This window comes from Scomber japonicus, chromosome 4, assembly GCF_027409825.1.
Source record: "Scomber japonicus isolate fScoJap1 chromosome 4, fScoJap1.pri, whole genome shotgun sequence".
In the NCBI taxonomy this organism is placed as follows: Eukaryota; Metazoa; Chordata; class Actinopteri; order Scombriformes; family Scombridae; genus Scomber; species Scomber japonicus.
Genome location: NC_070581.1, coordinates 7199026 through 7220296, shown reverse-complemented (window position 1 = coordinate 7220296; position 21271 = coordinate 7199026). Strand labels below are relative to the sequence as shown.

The 21271-nt window shown below is 42.0% G+C and overlaps 2 protein-coding genes across 7 annotated transcripts in view; one reads left to right on the top strand and one right to left on the bottom strand.

Moving 5' to 3' along the window:
• The window catches only part of tns2a (tensin 2a), a 50973-nt gene extending 38419 nt beyond the window's left edge, over nt 1-12554 (top strand). For 5 of the 6 annotated variants that reach the window (XM_053318476.1, XM_053318473.1, XM_053318475.1 and 2 more), the window contains exons 13-28: nt 1383-1443; nt 1955-2030; nt 2429-2558; nt 5031-5096; nt 5457-5573; nt 5884-7470; nt 7721-7886; nt 8107-9314; nt 9431-9562; nt 9697-9792; nt 9926-10003; nt 10150-10227; nt 10738-10906; nt 11039-11107; nt 11372-11401; nt 12419-12554. In XM_053318476.1, the coding sequence (XP_053174451.1) occupies nt 1383-1443; nt 1955-2030; nt 2429-2558; nt 5031-5096; nt 5457-5573; nt 5884-7470; nt 7721-7886; nt 8107-9314; nt 9431-9562; nt 9697-9792; nt 9926-10003; nt 10150-10227; nt 10738-10906; nt 11039-11107; nt 11372-11401; nt 12419-12554 (4199 nt within the window). The remainder of the gene's footprint in view (nt 1-1382; nt 1444-1954; nt 2031-2428; nt 2559-5030; nt 5097-5456; nt 5574-5883; nt 7471-7720; nt 7887-8106; nt 9315-9430; nt 9563-9696; nt 9793-9925; nt 10004-10149; nt 10228-10737; nt 10907-11038; nt 11108-11371; nt 11402-12418) is intronic. The other variant, XM_053318477.1, reaches the window with a different exon arrangement.
• A 2452-nt stretch (nt 12555-15006) lies between these two features.
• tmem106c (transmembrane protein 106C) lies at nt 15007-21157 on the bottom strand. The gene is made up of 8 exons (XM_053318479.1): nt 21095-21157; nt 20567-20832; nt 19648-19711; nt 19400-19559; nt 18756-18896; nt 17046-17095; nt 16848-16901; nt 15007-16648 (listed from the first exon to the last, which is right to left on the bottom strand). Exons 2-8 carry the CDS (start codon nt 20778-20780, stop codon nt 16480-16482), a joined length of 852 nt encoding a protein of 283 aa, XP_053174454.1. The 5' UTR covers nt 20781-20832; nt 21095-21157; the 3' UTR covers nt 15007-16479.
• Between the last annotated feature and the right edge of the window lie 114 nt (nt 21158-21271).

The following is a 21271-nucleotide window of genomic DNA, read 5'->3' as shown; positions in this document are numbered from 1 at the left end:
TTTTGGGTTTCCCCCAACTGATTAGCGAAAGCAAGACTTCTACTCTTTTTTTTTTGGTTTTTGTTTTTACTGTTTCTGAACTTTTTTTGTGAATAAAACCCACAAGCAGAGCGGAACATAGAGCCTTATATGGCAGTTTTAGTTAGGCGTGGATTATGTTAATGATCACATCACATGAACACGCAGCTCCTCATGAACAGGTGGCATTTAACAGACTGAAAGGAGCGAGTGCAAGGCCGTTCAGACAGTTTGTTGAATCAGACTTGGAAACGTTACAGAGAAAAGTCTGAGTTTTAGGATAAGAATACAAAAATGTTCTTGCATGGGGTCCATTAATCTTAGAATGATACACCAGAACTGCCTTTGCTCAAGTCTTTTATCAGACAGACGTTTTCATTGGAAATCTGTCAGTGATTGGACACTGCAGTTTAATACTGAGAGGAATAACAGAACCAACGTAGGTTTGCCATCAGTCCCAAGTTTCTTTTGTCCACATCTCGTGGAAAAAACAATATTGGATGTGTAATATATTCCTCTTTTATCTGGGAGAATCTTTTCACATATTTTAATCATCCATCAGCATAATTTCCTTCAATGCCATGTGATGCTGAAGTTTATATTTACAGAACTTCCTCTTTATCTAAAACATTTAAGATCCTAAATTATTTCTACAAATCCTGAGACATTGTCATCACATCCTTGGATTATTGAGTAATGAATTCACAAACTAAATATTTATAAATACAGACAAAGAATAAAGAAAATAAAGCGATTGCACAGCGTTGTAAATCCACCTACAAACTGTGGTTAGGATTGATATACACAGTATGAATAACACATTTGCAGATGTTTGTCAGACAGTTCATTTTAAGGGGAAGCATGGAAGGGCGTCTGTTATGAGTTCTAGTATTAATACATGATATTATTGGGCACTATGTCACAAAATGTGCAAGTGCAATGTATAAAGCAGCAAAAAACATCTTCATTCTCTTAAAACATGATTGGTTAGGTTGTCTCTGTTGCATCTTCAGTGAGAGGGAAGTTCAAAGGAAACACAAGTCTGGGCCAGAGTCTGCTTCCATATTCTGCTCTGCTGTATGTGTGATGTGATGTTTGTGTTGGCATGATGCTCTAACATGTTTCCCTCCTGAATCACAGCAATCTTACCCACTGCGAATCTCACAGACGGTCACATTCACCCTCCACCCACACACACACACACACACACTCACACACACACACACACTCACACACACACTCATGTGTTTATCTTTAATCTAATGATCATGTCCAGGAGGAGGGGGGTGGCAGTCAGCACATTCCTCTGTCTTGGTGTTGATAATGCTCGCTATGTCTAAATTTCTCCCTCTCTCTCTCCTCAGGTTACTACCCCTTCCTGAAGATCTACCAGTCCATGCAGTTGGTCTACACTTCAGGCATATAGTGAGTCTCTATCTCGCTGTCATGCGGCCAAATGATAAGGCGCACCGATAAGCTGGAGCGTATTTGTTGGCTCGGGATTGTTTTCTTTCCCGAGCTGAGGTTTCAACATCGTCACAATGTAATTAAAAAGATGGGAGGGGAGAAAATGAAGCAAAGGACATCATCATCTTCTATCAAGCTTTTAGCTTTTATCTTGTTTCAACCTTGCATATTTCTAACATTTCCAAATTAATTAATGGGACACAAAAATCTGTGACCCAGCAACTTCAATGCAGGTTTTTAATCAAAATAATGCTTAAATCACTCATTGAAACAGATCATCATAATTATACAAACACGTTCGTGATTATGTTAAGATGAGTTGTCCACGGCAACATACAAACAAATGAATCAAACTTTCACTGCGTGTCAGTTTGTCCCTGTTTGGTTACAAAGTCTGTCAGCTCGTGTCCCATGTGTGTTTTTTTTAGTTATCTAACAGGCTTGTTTGTGTTCTTTGTGTTGTCTACAGTGACCTTCAAGGCACTGGAGGAAGGCGACTGTGTGTGACCATCGAACCAGCTCTGCTGCTGAAGGGTGACATCATGGTGAGTTCACATGGGAAGGAAATGACAGAGGACCCCAGATATGGGTGGGGTTGTAATTGTGAGTGTTCTAATGCAGAAACACTTTGCAGTTTTTTGTAATCTTTTCAAGGCCAAAAAATAAACAATAATGAAAAGCTGATATATTTTTTATTGCTCTCAAGATCTTTATAAAAAATAATAATAAAAATAATAATAAGCTGCAATTCATAGCTCATTCCTAAAATATAAATCTAAGTCTGCCTAAGAGTTCTGTCACCACACATCTCATAATCATAATTTGTCTGCTTTTGTGCAGTTAAAGTGCTGGAACACAAAGCCTTACATTTACTGTCCCAACCCCAAATTATCCTGCATGTAGTTTGATCTGTGCTTCTGCCTCTCTCTGCTGCCCTCTGCAGGTCAAATGCTATCACAGGCGAGCCCAGGCCGCTGACAGAGACACAGTGTTCAGGCTGCAGTTCCACACCTGCACCATCCACGGATCCCAGCTCTGGTTTGGCAAAGGGGAACTGGACGAAGCTTGTATTGGTACGTTTATGTAGGTGGTAGAAAAAGGAATTGGCAGGAAATCACAGGCTATGAAGTGGTTGATTTGTAGGTGAGAGGGCAACTTTTTGAGTAAGACAAAGCAAGTCACCCCTTTTAACCCTGTACTTATATTAGATAAAAACATCCTTTGGATTAGAGCAGGTATTCTGTAGCATGGGCCACCGACAATGACTAGAATTGAATCTGCTTTTTTTTTTTTAATGAGCAATAATTCATATTTTCAATTATCACCCAAATTTCCCATTGTCTTTATACTCATTGTTTTTGTTTTACGGCCCAGCAACCATACAGTTTTGGTTCACTCACTGCTCTCTTCAGCAGTCAGCTATTTTCAGAGAAAATGTTTGATAAGCAGCACCAAATTTATTTATTAGTCTTTATTTTACCTCAAAAGACCTTTGAGGAGAAATCCTCATTTACAATGGTGTCGAGAAACAACAACAATGCAAAACAATATTAGGCAGGCAAATAGAAGAAGATTAAATGATGAATAAATACAAGTAAACAGATAAGATTATGATGAAGTTAAAAACATTTGTAATCAATAAAATAAGATCTGACATAAGGCCTTTGAACAGCTGTAATGGTGGTAAAGAATCTCATTTTAATGCGTTTTGTTTGTGTCCAATCTGAAAAATCAGTTACTGCATGTTTAAAGTGTGGCTATGTAACTTTTACTGAAGTAATAATTCTGGTGCATCCTAAAACAGCGTAACAGTAGTACAAGTTAAATGGAGTCTTGAAGTCACCAAACTGACCCAGTAATGTCAGTTACACAGAAATATCTATCCAGCTAGCTGACGTTAGCCACTGTAGGCTAACGGGTCATACCACACAAAAGTAAGTCTTTAACTGTAAAATCCCTCAATGTGTAGACTTGAGCAAGGAAGCCTTTTATTTTGTAGTAGTTGTTCTCTTTTTAAAAGTTGCATAGTTTCATGTGAAATGTACAAGAACAAATTACACAGCTCCCTGAAGACCAGCGTGGATTTTGCCTCATTTTCCTTCCTCTGAGAGTCTTAAATTGTCATTTAGGCACAATTTGTTTATACTGGTAGGATAATCACCACTTTCAAGTAATAGACTTACATTATGGAAATGTACTCACAGTGGTCTGGCCTCATAATACCGTGGTTGAACAAATCCCTAAACAGTTGTAGCTTAATCCCCATTCTGGAAATAATAACAGCTCCCTGGAGGCCAGTGTAGTGAGAATGAGCTGCACTGTAGCGAGGGAGAGGGTTTCTGTAACTATGCCTGTGAGAGTAAAGAAGGAGAGCGCTGGTGTCTACTGCTTAAATCCATAATGAACATGCTCATTACCTCATTTCCTCCTTGGTTTCATTTTCTGTAAAATGACAGAATACATGCAGCCGAGACGCACGCCTGTAAAATGTGATATTCACTCCGATACACTAAATGCAGCATTACAAATGTACAAAATGTACATATGTAAGTCACACACATCTGTGGAAGATATTAGTATGTTTGATAGATTGGAGCAGAAATGATGTTTGATTCCTTTCTGGGGGTTCCCTGCATCGCTGAAGCACCGGCACGCTTTCATAAATCTGGCTCTCATAAGGAGATGACATATACATTTGGAGAATAATATATAAAACTCCATTTCCACCATAAGTTCCAGGTATTTTGGACCCAGAGGAACTAATCTCAGAGACTAAACGTGGAACTTTAAAGTCCCTGTTGTGGAGTCCTGTTTGCTTGTCCGTCAATCTGAGGAACCAGGTAGATCATTCAAATTAGATCCATGAGAAATTTAAAAAAAGATGGCAGCATTTAGAGATGCACATATAATGAGGAAACAATAACACATGTTGTCCTGTTGTTCTCTGTATTTACTGAGTAGGATGTAATGAATGAATGAAAACGAAAATGTAGAGAAGGAAAGAAGGAAAATGAATCAGAACCTCATCTGTCTTCGCAGTATAACATCTGTTGAGTGTTTGACAGTTTTATTTCTGCTTAGAATGTAACTGCTGTAAATCAATCAGAAAATAATGCTCTCTCTCTCCCTCATGATCTCAGTTTGCTCATGCTATCAGTTTTTTTCTTTTGCGCTTTTATTTTAAGTAAGTTGACAATGCTTTACTTTTAACATTAACAAACAAAGAGAAATGTCCTCCACTTGTCCTAAAATGGTCCTGGACTGATATGAAAGCACTGCCTTGTTTAAGCTATGCAAGTTGAAGCAGCCCTGAAAACCCCATAACCAAAGTTCCTGTGCTTTTGGGAAGTACTACCAATCTCCCTGGAACTCAGTTTATCTCTCCGCTGGAAACACAGGTAGAGGGACCTGAGTTCCTCAAAGGGTTTTTAGTTCCTTCTGAAAGTTCCTGTGGCCGAAACACAGCTTAAGAGAAAAAGAGAACGATTTACTATGAACTTAAACTCTATGTTTTGTTGAGCATTTTTTGCTTTTCTTCTCTCTAGATGAGCGTTTTCCATCTGATGCTACAGTAGAGTTCGTCTTTTCCTCCGGACCTGAGAAGATCAAAGGTTTGTTCATCACTTCAAAGTCCTCTTCACGGGGTTGAGCATACAGTCCTCGTTGCAGGTGACCCCAGTTCGAATCCCGAGCTGAGCGGTCTTATCCTGCGTGTCATTCCCCCTCTCTCTGCCTGTTTCCTGTCTATCTCCACTGTCCTGTACATTAAAGGCAAAAGGCCCGAAAAAATATACTTAAAAAAAAAAAAAGTCCTCTTCATGTCTGTTCTATTTAAAAAGTTCAGTTTATCTTTGCCAAAGGGATAGAAGAGAAATTGCTGAACTGGAATCTAAATGCTTGTTGTCAAAAATGCTTTGGGTTGGAAAGGAAGGAAACAAATGGAAATCTAATGTATGTTTTTCTTTCCTCAGGCCGCGAGTACCAGAAGAACGACCCAGCCGTCACGGTGGACTACAACACTGCTGACCCAGTGGTTCGCTGGGATTCCTATGAGAACTTCAACCAGCGATACCAGGACAGCCTTGAGGGTAACACACCAGCTGTTGTCTTTATATCCCATCTTAGCTCAGTTTGAGGTTGTACAACTGAAAGGAAAGTCAAGTAACTACATTTATCTATAGAACACATTTTAAAACAACAGATGACCAAAGTGGTTTACAGGGAGTGAGAAATCAAATCAAATGAAAATACAGACAAAGCTATGAGGATCAAATGATTAAAAGTGTACAATAAATAAATAAAAATGGGATACAAATCCTAAAAATACAACAGCATTGTATAGAGAGAAAACAGTGTGACCGTTCATTCTTCATTATTATCTTTGTCCTTTTGTCTCAGATATTGCCCACACCAAAGGTCCTCTAGATGGCAGTCTCTACGCTCAAATAAAGAAACGCAAGGGTCCCAGCTCAGGTTCTCTTACCTCAACCAATGGCAGCAGCCCAGGCGGAGGCCTTGCAGAAGATCGGCCTGATCATCTCAACTCTCAACGTTCTGACTCCGCCCTCTCAGCCCACTCCAGCCTTTTGAACCAATCATCACAGCATCCTGACCACAAGGAGGAGCCCATTCGTCCGCCGCCTCCGACCAGACAGGAACGAGAGGAGCTTGAGCGCCTTCTCGGAGGCATAGAGGGAAACCGGGATGGAGAGCGGGAGACCGCCATCTTGGATGATGGTGATTCTTTGCCCTCAGAGCGAACTGGGACGCTGAGGCTGAGTCGGTCATGTTCCTGCCGGGACGGTTACCGGTCCCAGCGCTGCGCCGAGCCCGGCTGTGACCGCACCCTCCTCATGCCTAATGGTTACTGCCTCGATCGGGCACCCGGCACCAACGGGCACCACGGGGCCACCCCTTCTGCCAGCCCCAACTCAGCTGCTCCACCATCACACATGGATCTGTGCCAGCACTACAACCCCCACCCACACCCCCACCAGTCCCTTCCACCTCCAGATCTGGTGTGGGATCGCCAGAGTGGCCCGCCACACCACCTGCACCGCTCCTGCTCAGAGGCCTCGTCATCTCGCCACCTCTGCCCTTACCCAACACCAGACCTCACCCCCCACCCTCACAACCACCCCCACCACCACCCCCTGTCTACGTCGGGTCGCCTCTGCTGTCGAGAGGACGACTACGGCCCCTACCACCACCCTCCTCCACCTCACAGCCACCACCATCCCCACCCGCACCACCCCAAACCGTCCACCAGCCCGACATACCATGACATAATGTTAATGGATGGTATTCCACCTGCTGGCTGTCCTTGCAGGGACTGCAGCATCAGGAGGGAGGACACAGCAGCCTATCACACCCTGAGGCTGGACCGAGGCGACAGCTTCCATTGGGACAGAGAGGCGGAGCTTCAGCAGAGGGAAGTGGGGCTTAGGAGAGCCAGGGAGCCAGAGTTACCAAGAGGAGGGTCAGACCTTCACTGGGAGAGGGATGCTGGACTGAGGCGAGGCAGAGAGTTGTCCCTCCACTGGGAGCGAGACAGGGAGGCTGAGCTGCAGTGGGAGAGGGACAGAGAGGCTGAGTATTGGCACAGGAGGGCCACCGTAGCCTCCTACGGCCCACAGGGTCACGATCTCCCAGCCTTCACCTTCGACCCCTTGCCATCAGGTCACCCAGCTTACCCAGAGGCATCGAGGTCCCACGCTCATTCCCACCTGGACCTAAAGTACAGCAGCAGCAGCAGCGGATACCAAACTCCCCGCCAGGTGTACCCCTGCTCGCCTTACCAGCCCTCGCCGTCTGAAAGCAGGGGCTATGCCTCAGGCTACCAGTCTGAGTCCACATCCCCACTGCCTCCCGCTTCCTCCATGACAGGGCCCTGCAGTCATAGCAACGGACAAGCTGAGCACAACCACAACCATCACCATCACCACCCTGACTCTCAGCAGTCATACAGCTCTGACTCACACACTGGTGAGTCATTTCAAAACAGAGTCACTCAGAAATGTGTTTTCTTTCCCCAATGAGAATTGGGAGGAGATGAATTATCCATAATCAACAACAGCATGCAGGCAAACATTACTGCTTAACTAGATGGATGCCGTACTCATTACTCACATGGGTTTTTACACGCTTAATACATTCAAGTCAGGAATCTAAATGATATCAAATTAGCCAAGGTTACTTTTTGATAACGTTGTGCATTGTTCCCTTCTATTCTCAGATGGCCTTCGTAGCTCTGGTGAAAGTATGGGCTGGAGGGATCACATTACCCATGGTTCCTTCAAGAGGGTCCACAGAGAGGGTCACGGCCCATGCTCCACACCATCTGACATGTCTGGACCATCCACTCCTGTCCACACCAGCAGTCCTCTGCGCACACAGGAAAGGTATTCCGCTTTTACTCTTTTACTAAGTTAAAGTAGTGTGAGGTGGAAGGTTTCAGTTGAAGTCTCTATAAGTTATCATCATCAAACATCCAAGCCAGGGTAAAGCTACAGACTAGACGTTTGTGGTCACTCGATGACTATAGAGATTCAGGAGGTAGGAATTGTAGCACTAAATCACAAGGAGGTTTTTGACAGTAATATTCATGTCTGTCTGCTTAAGTCCTAGTCCAGGAGGAAGAGAGTATGAGATCCGGACCACGGACATCATCAACAATGACTACGATGCACCCCAGCCCCATGATGGACATTACCGAGCTGATATTATCGTCCAGGAAAGTCAAAGAAGCACCACAGACCCGTCTTCCCTGCCACAGCCCGCCAAAGATACACAAGCACACACAACCACACCTATTCAAACAGAACCCCACAACCACTGCACTGCACCAACCGACCCGTCCCCCTCCACCTCCCTACAGCAGCACTGTGGCTCAGATACACCCTCACCTTTGTCAACGCAGAACAATTCTTTTGACTCTGTGACACCAGCCATATCAAAGCAGGGACACTGCCAGGCCCCTTCGTCCCCCGTCCATGCTTCAGCTGCACCAGATTCGCACCCCCAACCATGCCCTCTCACTCTGCAGACCCCCCATCCTTCAGAGGCTGCTGCTCTGCCTTCCACTGTGATGCAGGCGGCATCACAGCCTCAGAGCCAGGTTGCCGAATCTGTAGGACCGACCCCGGTGCAGGTCAATGGACCTTCTGCAACCAGGCAGTCTATCCCAGAATCCCCAAAACCCACACCCAACTCCACAGCCGCCCCTGCATCCCCTACCCCGGCTTCACCGTCACCCCCTCAGCCTTCATCCAGCAGCATGGAGGGCTCCCCCATCTCTGATAGCCCTGTTCCTGGGTTTGCCACCTTGGGCAGGAGGTTGATGTTGGGCGGTTCTGACCAACCCCATCCGAACCACATCCAGCAGCACGGACCCCCGCATCACCACTACCCAGGCATGGAGGGACACGCCGCTCCTCTGGACACTAACAAGAGGCAGTGCTACTCCGCTCACAACCCACAGCTCCACCCATCTTCCTTCTCCAACTACTCCACTATCTCCATACCCCTTCCTCATCCACAGCCGCCTCTGCCAGAGAAGCGTCACCCGCCTGCCCAGCCAGGTTCACCCAACAATGGGGTGGGGACTCTGAGGCCAGCCGGGGGCCATGTGCCTCCTACCTCCACTGCCAGCACCACTCAGCATCAGCACCATGTCACATTCTCCCCTACAGTGGGTGAAATTGCACCCCATGCAGGCCAAAATGAGGTAGTGTCATCTGTGGAGGCTGAGAATGGAAATAGGGTCAGTGTGAAGTTTGTCCAGGACAGTTCAAAGTTCTGGTACAAGCCTGGAATCTCCAGAGAGCAAGGTAGATCTGAAAGATTTTCTTTTCCCTAACTAATGACAAATGTTTTTTTTTTTCTAGAATTACAGTTTATGAAATGAATCATTCCTAACGAGGACATTGGTTGTGTTTGACTGTAGCAATCGCAGCTTTGAAGGAGAGAGATCCAGGAACCTTCCTGATCAGGGACAGTAACTCTTTCCAGGGGGCTTATGGCCTGGCACTGAAGGTGGCTACACCTCCTCCCAATGTCAACAACCACAGCAGCAAAGGTAAAATGATTGTTTCTATCATTTAGAAATCTCATTGTCACCTTTTCGCTCCTACTGTTCAGCTCCAGCAGCAGAATGTCCTTGTTTGACAGTGATGTGTGCAACTTGTTAACAGTAACTCTCTGTTGTTACAGTGAGTGACCCTCTGGAACAGCTGGTTAGACACTTCCTAATAGAAACAGGCCCTCGTGGAGTCAAAATCAAAGGGTGTCAGAATGAGCCTTACTTTGGTAAGTTTAGGATACTTTCATGTATCATTCATTTCCTAATCCATTAGTATTAATGTGACAACTTAAGGAGAGAGGACTGTTTATCATGTTGCTTATGGCAAATGAAATGGACTGTGATTTACTATATCCACAGGGAGTCTGTCTGCATTAGTCTACCAACACTCCATCACACCCATCTCTTTGCCCTGCGCTCTGAAGATCCCAGAAAAAGGTTGGTACTCCTAAAATTAATAGTTTTTTGGATGACAGCCAGGATAAGTTAAAGTAATAATACCCTCAGATGCATTGCAGTATGCACTTTGATGAATTCTGAATGTAAAAAGCACTTTTATCTGAGTGTGATCTCCATGTTGTCAGATCTGATAGGAGATGTGCAGGAGGTTCAACCGGTGAGCAACATCAGCACGGCTGCTGACCTGCTAAAACAAGGAGCAGGTGAGTTCACCATCCTACCTTCTTTCTCTACTCGGGTCACATTATTATGTACAGTATATACTTTCTTCTCTACAGCAGTAGTCTCCAATCCTGCTCCTGGAGAGCTACTGCCCTGCATGTTTTAGGTACAGTATCTCCCCACTCTGACACACCTGATTCTAATCATTAACTCACTATCAAGCAGCTGAAGCTTGTCAAGGGCTTGATAATGAGTTAATGATCCAGGAGCAGGGTTGTTGACCATGGCTCTACAACCTTGGGTATAGCTGTTATTTCTTATACTGTTGGCCACTAGAGCAGCTTGCTATATAAGCACAGTCTAGAACAGGAACCAGAAACTATCACCTCAACCAATATTACCACAAATATCAATATCAGAAAAAGAAAAAAAGATAATAAAGCTGCAAATAATGACTGTAATAGACATAACTTCATGAAAACTTCACTTTTAACATAAGTTAATTATATATTTAAAAGACGACACTATTCATGCTCATGTTCTTCCTTCAGCCTGTAACGTCCTCTACCTGAACTCTGTGGAAACCGAGTCTCTGACCGGCCCCCAGGCCATCGCCAAGGCAACGGATGCTACCTTGGGTCGTAACCCGCGCCCCTCTGCCACCGTGGTTCAGTTCAAGGTGACATCGCAGGGCATCACACTGACCGACAGCCAGCGCAGGTAAGAGACATCCCACCCATAAATGAATACTGTAATTCTTCCTTACAGTCATTGATTGATTTACTATTTAGTAACCTCTAGTTATTATTAACAATGATCTTTTATGTGTTGCTTTATTTGTGCTGTATCTAGGGTTTTCTTCAGGAGACATTACCCAGTGAACAGTGTAACCTTCAGCAGCGTCGACCCTAAGGACAGGAGGTAGGTGATCAAGAGAAAAAGATTTCATAGCTGAACTATAACTAACCTAAAATCAGCAGAAATCGTAGACACACCACTGCAATCATTCATTCATTGCCATGAGCCCTCGCATGTATCTGGAGCTCTCATTTGTCAGTGCGTGTGAATGTTTGTGAGCATGCCTGCTGCGGCTGAATCGTGCAGCTGCATCAGCTTTTGTTCTGAAGCTCAGCCTGCATGTGTATGTCTGAGTCTGGTTTCTGTTTCTCTCTCTCTCTGCTTTAGGTGGACTAACTCAGACCGCACCACTGTTAAGTAAGTGCTCTGTGTTTGGTGACTGAGAGGAAGTGAAAGTGTGGGCATGTGTGTATTTCAAAGAGGCTTTATATGGTTGACTCAAGATGTTAGAAGCCTCTGCATGGTGTGTGAACCTTGGCAAACACTTCCAGCAAAACATGATTTAATAACGACAATCAAATCTTACATGACCCCATGTTACATCATACTAATTCCTTCATTAGTCAACTCTTAACCTTGTTGTTGTCTTTCTGTTGACCATGCAACTTCTGGTTAAAATGGACCTGGTCTGGTTTAACTGTTTATAAAGCATAAGATATAAGTTATCACCCAATTCTGTGTTAGACCTTTTTAACCAACTTCATTCCAACTTATTACCACAGATTTAACACATATTTTGGGAAATTATGCTCAATAGGCCTCATTTAAATGAAATAGTAAATATTTTTTAAGTTTAAAAGAAAAGCAGAAAATAACTAAATTTAAGATCAGAGGAAAATATGTTGATGGACTATCACACACTGGCATATGTGAAAGTTTACTCAGGATGCTGCTCTGAAACCATTTCAAATGTTTAATGCCGGCACATAATCACACCTGTTGTCCTCATGGGGTATAAATTATCACCCAGTTCTGTCTTTTTAGCCAACTTCATTCCAATTTATTACCACAGATTTAACATATTTTGGGAAATTATGGTCAGTTGGCCTCATTTAAATTAAATTATTGCTCATTTTTGAGTCAAAAGGGCAGAAATCAATTCATTATTTTAACTAAATTTAAGATTAGAGGAAAATATGTTGATTATCACAAACTGGTATATGTCAAAGTTTAGTCAGGATACTGTTTTGAAAGTATTTCAGTTTTTTTAATGGTGGTTAAAAATGACCCAAGGACAACAGGAGGGTTAAGGCTGTTACAAAGTGATGGTACTGCCTCACTGATGAGACAAATTCACTATTTGTGTGATCTCATTAACCTCCGTCTTGTTCTCTCCTTCTTTTTCCTCACATCTGTTTTTCCCGCCTCTCTCAGAGTGTTTGGGTTCGTAGCCAAGAAGCCGGGCAGCATGGCAGAGAACGTTTGCCACCTGTTTGCCGAGCTGGACCCCGAACAACCCGCCTCAGCCATCGTCAACTTTATCAACAAGGTCATGTTGTCACGCCGATAGACTGGAACAAAAACAGAAAACCAAACTCAGAGCACACGAGCAGTGGCAAGCAGCATATAGTGTAAACACATTTACTGTACATGAGCGCACCTGTTTGTTGTGTTGTTCTGAGTTTTGGGCAGCAGCACAAATTATATGATTTCAGTCGGTTGAAAATATTCCAGATCGTTTCAGTTTTCAAATATATTTAAGTATTGTTGGATGAAAAATAGACTAAATGAAACACTGTGTACAGACAAAGCCATGCCATAAAATGTTACAACTCCTCCAAGGATGAGGAGGCTTCAGGAGAAAACTCAACAATCCATCTTCGACATCTACCAGGGGCCTGTATCATGAAGTGGGTTCACTGTAAACCCAAGCAGACTGCCATGGCAACCTGTGCTCTGAATGCTACCGTGCTCCAGAGCAGAATCAGTTCATATGATCACATTGAAACCTGTCAACAGTACGCCCACTGGAAAAACTGACATGGACAAAAAGTACTGAGCTTACAGTCAAGTGACAAGTGTGAAAAGAGTAGGAGAAACTTTTTATAGATCAGTAGAATCACTCTGAGTGCCAAATCATTGTGTTGATTCTGAGTTTGATACAACACACTAAAGACTAACTGCTATGTTTCAGTCAGATCAATGATATCAGATTTATTCATTTTCTTCAGGCCTTTTTTTTGCACTGCTATCTGTACTTTTACTCTGAAAGTAGCTGAATCAACCTTACATTACTTTCATTTTATTAAGTGTGTCATTTTGTTCATAATGAGACAAAAAAGGACCAAAATGTATCAAATAAATCATCCAGTTATGGATAATGTAATACATTTTTAACAAGCCTAAAACTATTCTCATACTTATTATAGCCTTAGCCTCTAATCTAATAGTTGGCTGTTTTTCCTTTTCTTTCTACAAACACAGATATAGAACATGAACAAAACAAGAATACGTTTTCAAAAAGGAGCAGGAAGAAGTACACACATAAATTCTTACCCCTTGCTTATTACTCTACTCACCCGGTGTCAAATAATAAATAATACATTCATGTTTCTGATTGGCTTGTAATCAGGAACTCTTTTATGTGGACGTGCTCATAGGTGGATCAAAAAAATCCAGAGTAAACTGAGCTAACCAGTAATCCAGGCTCATTAAAGCCAGATAACTCAAAGAAAGCCAGACTTAGTTGAACTTGCTTGGTGATACAGACTCCTGGTTAAATGATGGTTGAACGCAGCTTTTTATCCTCTCGGTAAGGCTGGTGGTGTCCGGTTGAACAACAATAGAAATACTGAAAGTAGCTTTAACGGCTGTGTGGAGCGCTTACAAAGAGGATCTTTCCTTGCACTGTTCGAGGGCAACGACGCCCTATAGGATCAATATTTCACACATGATTAAAAACAAACAGCAGGTGTTTATATTTTGTATTTTTCTTTGTTTTTTAAAAAAAAAGAGAGAGACCAAAGCCCTGATGATGTAATTTAGTTTCTATATGTAGAGGTGTTCAGGTATCCAGATGTATGTACAGCATATTTACAGCCACTCTGCAGCACCTTTATCATGTAACATACACAAACACATGTAATCACAATTGACAATCATGTTTTTTTTGTTGTTATTTTTTTTCCATTCACACTTTAATCATCGGAGCGAGCGAGAGAAATAACTCTCTAACGAAAGCAAACACGAATGTGAGGTTCTTTTAAACTTTAACCAGTATGAGTGTGTGTGTGAGAGGGAGAGGGAGAGGCATGTGTGTGTGTGTGTGTTAAAGGGTTTTGGTGTGTTAAGGAGATTAAGGTGGAGTAACGGTAACGTCCGACTCTTAAAGAAACACGAAAGTGAAAACGGGGAAAAAGCTCGATGAGGAAGGACGTACAGTGTTAAAGCCGCACCATTGCCGTGAAATGTTTGGCGTTCATTCACCAGGTCACGCTTTTCATTTGGTGTGATCACGTTCATTATTAAACTCATTCACACGCACGACTGTCACTTATCCACGCATCCCAGTTAACAGAGCGGAGACACACACAAGCAAAGACAGACGTACTTAACCAAAGACAAAGCACTCTTGTATTAATAAGCTTTTTATCCAGCTATATTTTTGTACTTATTGCTTCTTGTATTTTTTACTACACATTTATTTTAGTGTGTCGCCTGTTTTGGTAAAAAGCTAGAAAAAAAAACACTACTTGTATTACAGCGATAATATATTGTGGTCTGTTTTCTCTGTTGATCTCTTATATTATGTAGTAATATATTTTCACATGCAGCTATAGGACCGCGTATGAGACATTTAAAAAAAAAAGGAAGCGTTTTGTTTTGAAAAGGATATTCTGCTATTTTGTATGCAAAAAAAATGAAGAATAGAATTAAACTGAAAATGATGTGGTACCTAAAATGTGTCTGAGTTGGTTATTTAAAAAAAACAAAGAACAAATTCTGGTGTCCATTATTCATTTTATTTATTCACAATCCACATGAATGACTTTTTTAGAACTTGAAAATATATACTGCCCTTTAAAAAAAAAAAGAAGAAATTCAGGTAAAATCATTTCATGATGCAAAAATTTACAGAGAACTTTCCCTTTAAAAAAAGTCAAATCAATAACTGTTTCTATGGTGGAAGTGGAGCTTATAAATATACGGAGTCATTTGAGAATACTTGAAATGTAAAGCTACAGTCAAACTCTCTGACATCATTTACTAACTGGTTTGAAATGCTCTGCCGAAGCATCCAAGGTTTGATTAAGCCACAGAGGAGTTGAGTTAAATACACAGATGTGCATACAGATGTTACATGGTGTAATATCTACTGTGTTCTCACTCCATCTTCTGTCTGTTCCATGTTTAAACGCTGGTGGCAGGACATGCTGCACATCTGGACTGTATTGCAGATGCTCAACAGAATATATTATGAGGTACAAATGTGCTTTTCAGTAATTTAGCTCGGAGTGTCAATGATTAAAAGAAACACTAACCAGAATAATCTCAGGCTCACATCAACACACAAGCTTTGCTGATGCCTTCAAGCAAATCTGGATACCCTGAATCTAAAAAAAAAAAAAAAAAAGTATCAGTGTGCTTCGACTTGCTGAGAGGTACCCCGAATTAACTGTATCACTCATTTAAAAACATCCAAATTTTGTAAATGCCAGTTTTAAATTTAGTTAAATAACACAGCAAAAAGCATTAAGTTTATCATTTTCCACATACTTTAAACACAATCCCTAAATGATCCCTCCTGCACTTGCATTAAATATTTATTCCAAAACATCAGCAGCCTCTCAGTCTACGCAGTGTTAAAGTGTCTTCAGGTCGCTCCGGCTGTGCTGAAGAATGCAGCGGACGCAGACGGGAGCTCTGCAGGGTTAATTCAATTAAAGATCGCCGACTCTGGAGCTTCATTGTCAGCGAGGAATGTCAACAGTGATCCCTTTAAGACAAGAAAAAGAGCTTTCCCTCTCTCTTGACATTTGTCCTGCATCCAAAACAGGGCCGGAGAGGGAGAGAGAGAGAGAGGGAGAGAAAGCTCGTTGTCGGTGACTCACTCTGTTTGCCTCATGTGACTCATGAGGTCAGCCAGTTTTGAAATAGTTTGAGACGTGATGAGTAAGCAAAGCAGAATATCACCTAGCTGCCCTCGTTCCACGTGGTGAGAAAACATCCGATTCCCTTCTTCTCTTCTCTTCCCTTTCTTTGCCCACACTTGTTCAGGAAAAAACGCTTCATTCAATGGCACTAGCTGTTACAGTTCTGTGTAAGCTTAAGAGAGACAGAGAAAAAAAAAGCACAGTTTGGTATTTTTTTGCTTTTTCTGCTGGTGGTTTCATCTGCGAGAAGGAAGCGCAAAATCCGTCTAGGAAGTGTGTGTGCTGATTGCTAAATGATTCATCCCTTCCTCCTGTTAGGACTGTGGTGCCCACCCCCCCCCATCACAGCAGAGGGGGGCTGAGAGATGTGGCTGGTGAGCGGTTGGAGGAATGGTGCCAGTGCTGGTGGGTTTTCTGGTGGTACGTGGTGTTGGAACCGCAGTCTATGTAGCGATAGGCCTCCAGGCTGTTCTGGGAGGTTCGGACCATGTACGAGGTTTTCACTGCTGTCCTGAAAACAACGCGGGATAACACAGAAATGAATGAAACATGCATCTGGAGAGGACTTTTCCCACACATCTTCTCTGCTGTATGATTCAGAAGTGATCAGAATGTTCTCACAAGCGGTGACCTTAAGGAAGTGGTTTGTGTGACGTGTTGCTTGATGTTACCACTGATTAAGAGAAAATAACAGAAGTAACAAGACTTACTGCATAAATACCACAATGTTGTGGACCTTGATGCTGGGCATGGTGCAGAAGGCACTGGAAAAAGACACAAAGAAAGCTTTTAGATGCATGTAATAACCTGTGACTCATTTTCTCATTTACTCTGCAGACATATTTGGAAGATTTCTACATTACAGTGATTATCAGCTGTCTGGGTAAAGATTAAGCAGAGGCTCTTACTAGACGTATGCCGCGCTGCTGCCGATCTCAACGCTGACAGTGTAGTTTACCTGCAGAAGGTTGAGAAACAACACAAACAAAGCACTCCTGTGTTATCTTGGGCTGAAAGAAGTGTTACGCAATGACTAACACGCAGATCAGATTAGTAGTCAAACAAAGAGGTGAAAACGTGATGTGACTTTTTCCTGTTTATAGTCAGTGACAGTTTGTTGCTGCTTTTTAAAAAAATCTTCAATCAGTAATGTAACAGACCACATCCTGTAGCCTGTACACCTACAACGTCAGGATGACTCTGTTTGCATACTGAACTCTGTACAAGGAAGCTCTACTGTCTCTATGGTAACAGTGATACTGTTTATTATGTACACAAATACACAATATTCACTGTGCTTATGTTCCTGGACAGTGATGGAAAACAACTAAGTACATTAACTGAAGTACTGTTGTACTACTTAGGTGAACTTTTCAGGTACTTTCCATTGAATACGCTCCACTACATCTCAGAGGGAAATACTGTACTTTCTACTCCACTACATTTATTTCACAGCTTTAGTTACTTTTCAGATGAAGATTTGACACAATGGATAATATGACAAGCTTTAAAATACAACACACTGTTAAAGATGAAACCAATGGTTTCCAACCTTTTTGTCTTTTGATGTCTTACAAAAAGCAGTGTGTAGTCAGGCTCACATTTCAGAGTTAACAGCTCCACCAAATAGTGATTTTTTTCCTTTAAACTTCTCACATGCTTTCATTTCAATTAATGTTCAAATGATCCAATATTTCAGCAAAAATCAAAGATTAGAGAAAAAGTCCAAAAACTGAAAACACATTTGTTTATCAGAACTTTGTTTTTTCTTCTTTCCTCTGACCGCTTTCCGCTGACCCTTTGGAGGGGCCCCACCCCTAGGCTGCGAACCACTGGACTAAACTAGCTAACTGTATATAAAGTAGTATAAACTAGCTAACTGTACTTAAAGTAGTGTAGACTAGCTAACTGTACTTAAAGTAGTGTAGACTAGCTAACTGTATATAAAGTAGTATAAACTAGCTAACTGTACTTAAAATAGTGTAGACTAGCTAACTGTATATAAAGTAGTATAAACTAGCTAACTGTATATAAAGTAGTGTAAACTAGCTAACTGTACTTAAAATAGTGTAGACTAGCTAACTGTATATAAAGTAGTATAAACTAGCTAACTGTATATAAAGTAGTATAAACTAGCTAACTGTATATAAAGTAGTGTAAACTAGCTAACTGTATATAAAGTAGTGTAAACTAGCTAACTGTATATAAAGTAGTATAAACTAGCTAACTGTATATAAAGTAGTATAAACTAGCTAACTGTATATAAAGTAGTATAAACTAGCTCCACCTCCAGCAGCTACAACAGTAACATGCTGCTCTAACACTGATGCTTCATTAATAATATAATGATGTCATATATAATAATATATCACTACTTTTACTGTAATACTGCATACTACATCACTCATAATACTGCAGTACTTTTACTGTAATACTGCATACTACATCACTCATAATACTGCAGTACTTTTACTGTAATACTGCATACTACATCACTCATAATACTGCAGTACTTTTACTTACATATGTGATTTTTTATGTAGGACTTTTATTTGTAATGTAGTATTTTTACATTTTTGTATTGGTCATGTTACTGTGTGCTTCTAACACCTCTGTACCTGTCTCTCGCTGAGCGGCAGGATGGTGGTGGTATTGTCCAGCTGCTGAGTTCCGATCACCGTCTTCATGTAGAGAACCTGACAGTTCACGCTCTGCACGAGCACCGAGAAGAAGTTTGGGTTGCTGAAGTTCAGCGTGCTCTGAAAGAAAGAAAAGTACATAGAGTCTGAAAAAGTACATGCTGAAATTAAAACAAACATTGCACAACTTTTTTTTTGTGTGTGTAAAAGTACACCCGCCCTGTTTATGCTCAAATGAAATTCTGGTGCTGGGTGTGTTCTTACACACAAACACACACAGGAAGTGACAAAGAGAACAGCTTAAATTAGACTCTTATACTTCTAGTTCAGGCATCAACATCGTTCTACATCTTTGACACAGTTATAAAATAGCAGTCGTGATGATGCTGATGACATTTCTATCAGTCCTAGGACATTATGAGCTCATGGAAAAGTGCTGACAGTGCAGAAAACATAGCAGAAGAAGAAAGGCTTAAAAATAACAATGGAAGTAAAATGCAAGCCAAAGGCTGTGCTCCTAAACTCCATCACTTACCATTTAACGAAAGCTTTAATCACATGATATTTCTCCCACCACACATATCTTAACCGCCAGTGGAATGTGTCGTTTTGCATAGACCTACCGTCATGTTCATGAGGACCCTCTGGTTGGAGTGGTCGAAGCGCACCGTCACCGAGCGAATCCCGTCATCCACCACGACCACTGAGCGAGGGAAGAGGAAGAAGGCCACGAGCGCAGAAGCCAGGAGACAGACCACAACCGACAGGACCACATATAGTTTCCTACAGCAAAGAAAATACAGTTTCTATGTTAATATATATATAAAAATAATGATACATGTTACAGTATATGTTGTAACTCGTTACTTACGTTCTTTGGGGCTGCAGCCTTTGGTCACTGTATGGAATCAATGCGACCAGTTCATTCACTTGACCTATCAGGAGAAGTGATAACAAGTGATGTAACATATCGATTAGTCTTAATCCTTAAAATAGACTTTTGGACGCATGACAAAACCTGCAAGAGAAGCTTCATTCAACTTATTAAGTATATATTCATCATGTTACATTGCTTAAAAATGTTAAGTTTGCTATTCTTATTCAGGTGTGTCTTCAAACAACAGTCAGCTGATCATATGAACGGTGAAAGAGGATTTCCTCGCTGTAATCATTCCTCCTTCAAATGTGCTTTCAATGTAAGTAATAGGGTCCAAAATCCACAGGGTGTCCACACTGTCATTTTATGCGAGGAATTCCATCCTAGTGTTTCCCCGGACAGTGTTTACCTGTTGTCGTGGAAGTATGGTAACAAAAGGGAGGGACTTTGGCACTAAAAAGACTGTAACGTTGAAACATAGAAGACTTGATTTGACTCATTTGGACGACTGAAGCTTCATATTAGCTTCAGATCAACTTTTAAATACATTTTTACACAGAAGGAGGACTGTAGATTTTGTCCTCCATCACTTACAATGTAAGTCCATTATGTAGGGATCTTCTAATGGTCGGTATGAACAGGAGAAAAACATGTTTCACTGTTCATTTGGGTTTATGTTGTTTTAACACAGACTTGAAAAATTGTGGAACTGTCCTTTAAGGCTCCATACATAGTAATAATATTGGCAGCTTGTAACATTACATGATGAGCCTGTGACAACCTGCACATGACCGCACTTCTTTTTAACACGTTTGATACAGAATATCAGTGTTAATTATGTTAATTGTTGCACCTGTATAAATAAGGTAAAATTAAACTTTGCTGTGGTAGTGTTTGAACGCTTTCTTCTCACCTGAGGGTATCCGTCCAGTGCCTTGACATGTCGGGCATGTTATGCTGTCTCTCCCGGTGAACTCCACGTACGGGAACTCTGCTATGTCCTCCCGTCTAACGAGCCCATCCAAAGAGTCATTATCGGAGTCTTTATTCTCTCCCCGGCGCCCGGAGCTCTGCCTCTCCGGCAGGAGTGACAAGCTGCTGCCGCTGCGAGTCCACCGGTTCCCCATGGCGCCTACCGGACAGTCAAACCGGAGTTTGACACCGACTACAACGCCCCAACTGCAGGTGGACGAGAACGAGCCATTGGGAAAAAATAATACAATATGTAAGTAAACTGACTCAGGGGCAAAATGGCAGCTGTGATTTACAGAGACTGGCCTCGCGTCTGCCAATAATAACCAATAACGTTAAATTATCTGTCCCTGTGCTAGCTGACGTGCTAACAGGTGTTGTAAAAGTTAGCCATTAACTACAGCAGAGTGTTAGCGTTTGTAGCGGTAATTAAAGCGGCAGCTGGTTTCAATACACACACTTTGCTTACCTTTTAGACTGAAGGCGTCAAAACTGCCATCACAAAGTCGTATTTACACCAGCGCACACACACAAGCGCGCGCGCACACTCACACGCAGCCTTCTGTCACACCAGTGTCTGTGTGGCCTTCATGTGCCCTGCGTTACTTTGTCTATCCAATAGTCATCCGAAACGACTCTTTGGTGC

What these genes read in the sequence shown, in the direction of transcription:
- tmem106c (XM_053318479.1), bottom strand. Translation starts at nt 20,780, where the DNA reads ATGGGGAACCGGTGGACTCGCAGCGGCAGCAGCTTGTCACTCCTGCCG. An exon ending in CACTGGACGGATACCCTCAG is followed by an intron (nt 19,712 to 20,566) that starts GTGAGAAGAAAG and finishes TTCTCCTGATAG; the next exon opens with GTCAAGTGAATGAACTGGTC. An exon ending in TGCCGCTCAGCGAGAGACAG is followed by an intron (nt 17,096 to 18,755) that starts GTACAGAGGTGT and finishes AACCTTCTGCAG; the next exon opens with GTAAACTACACTGTCAGCGT.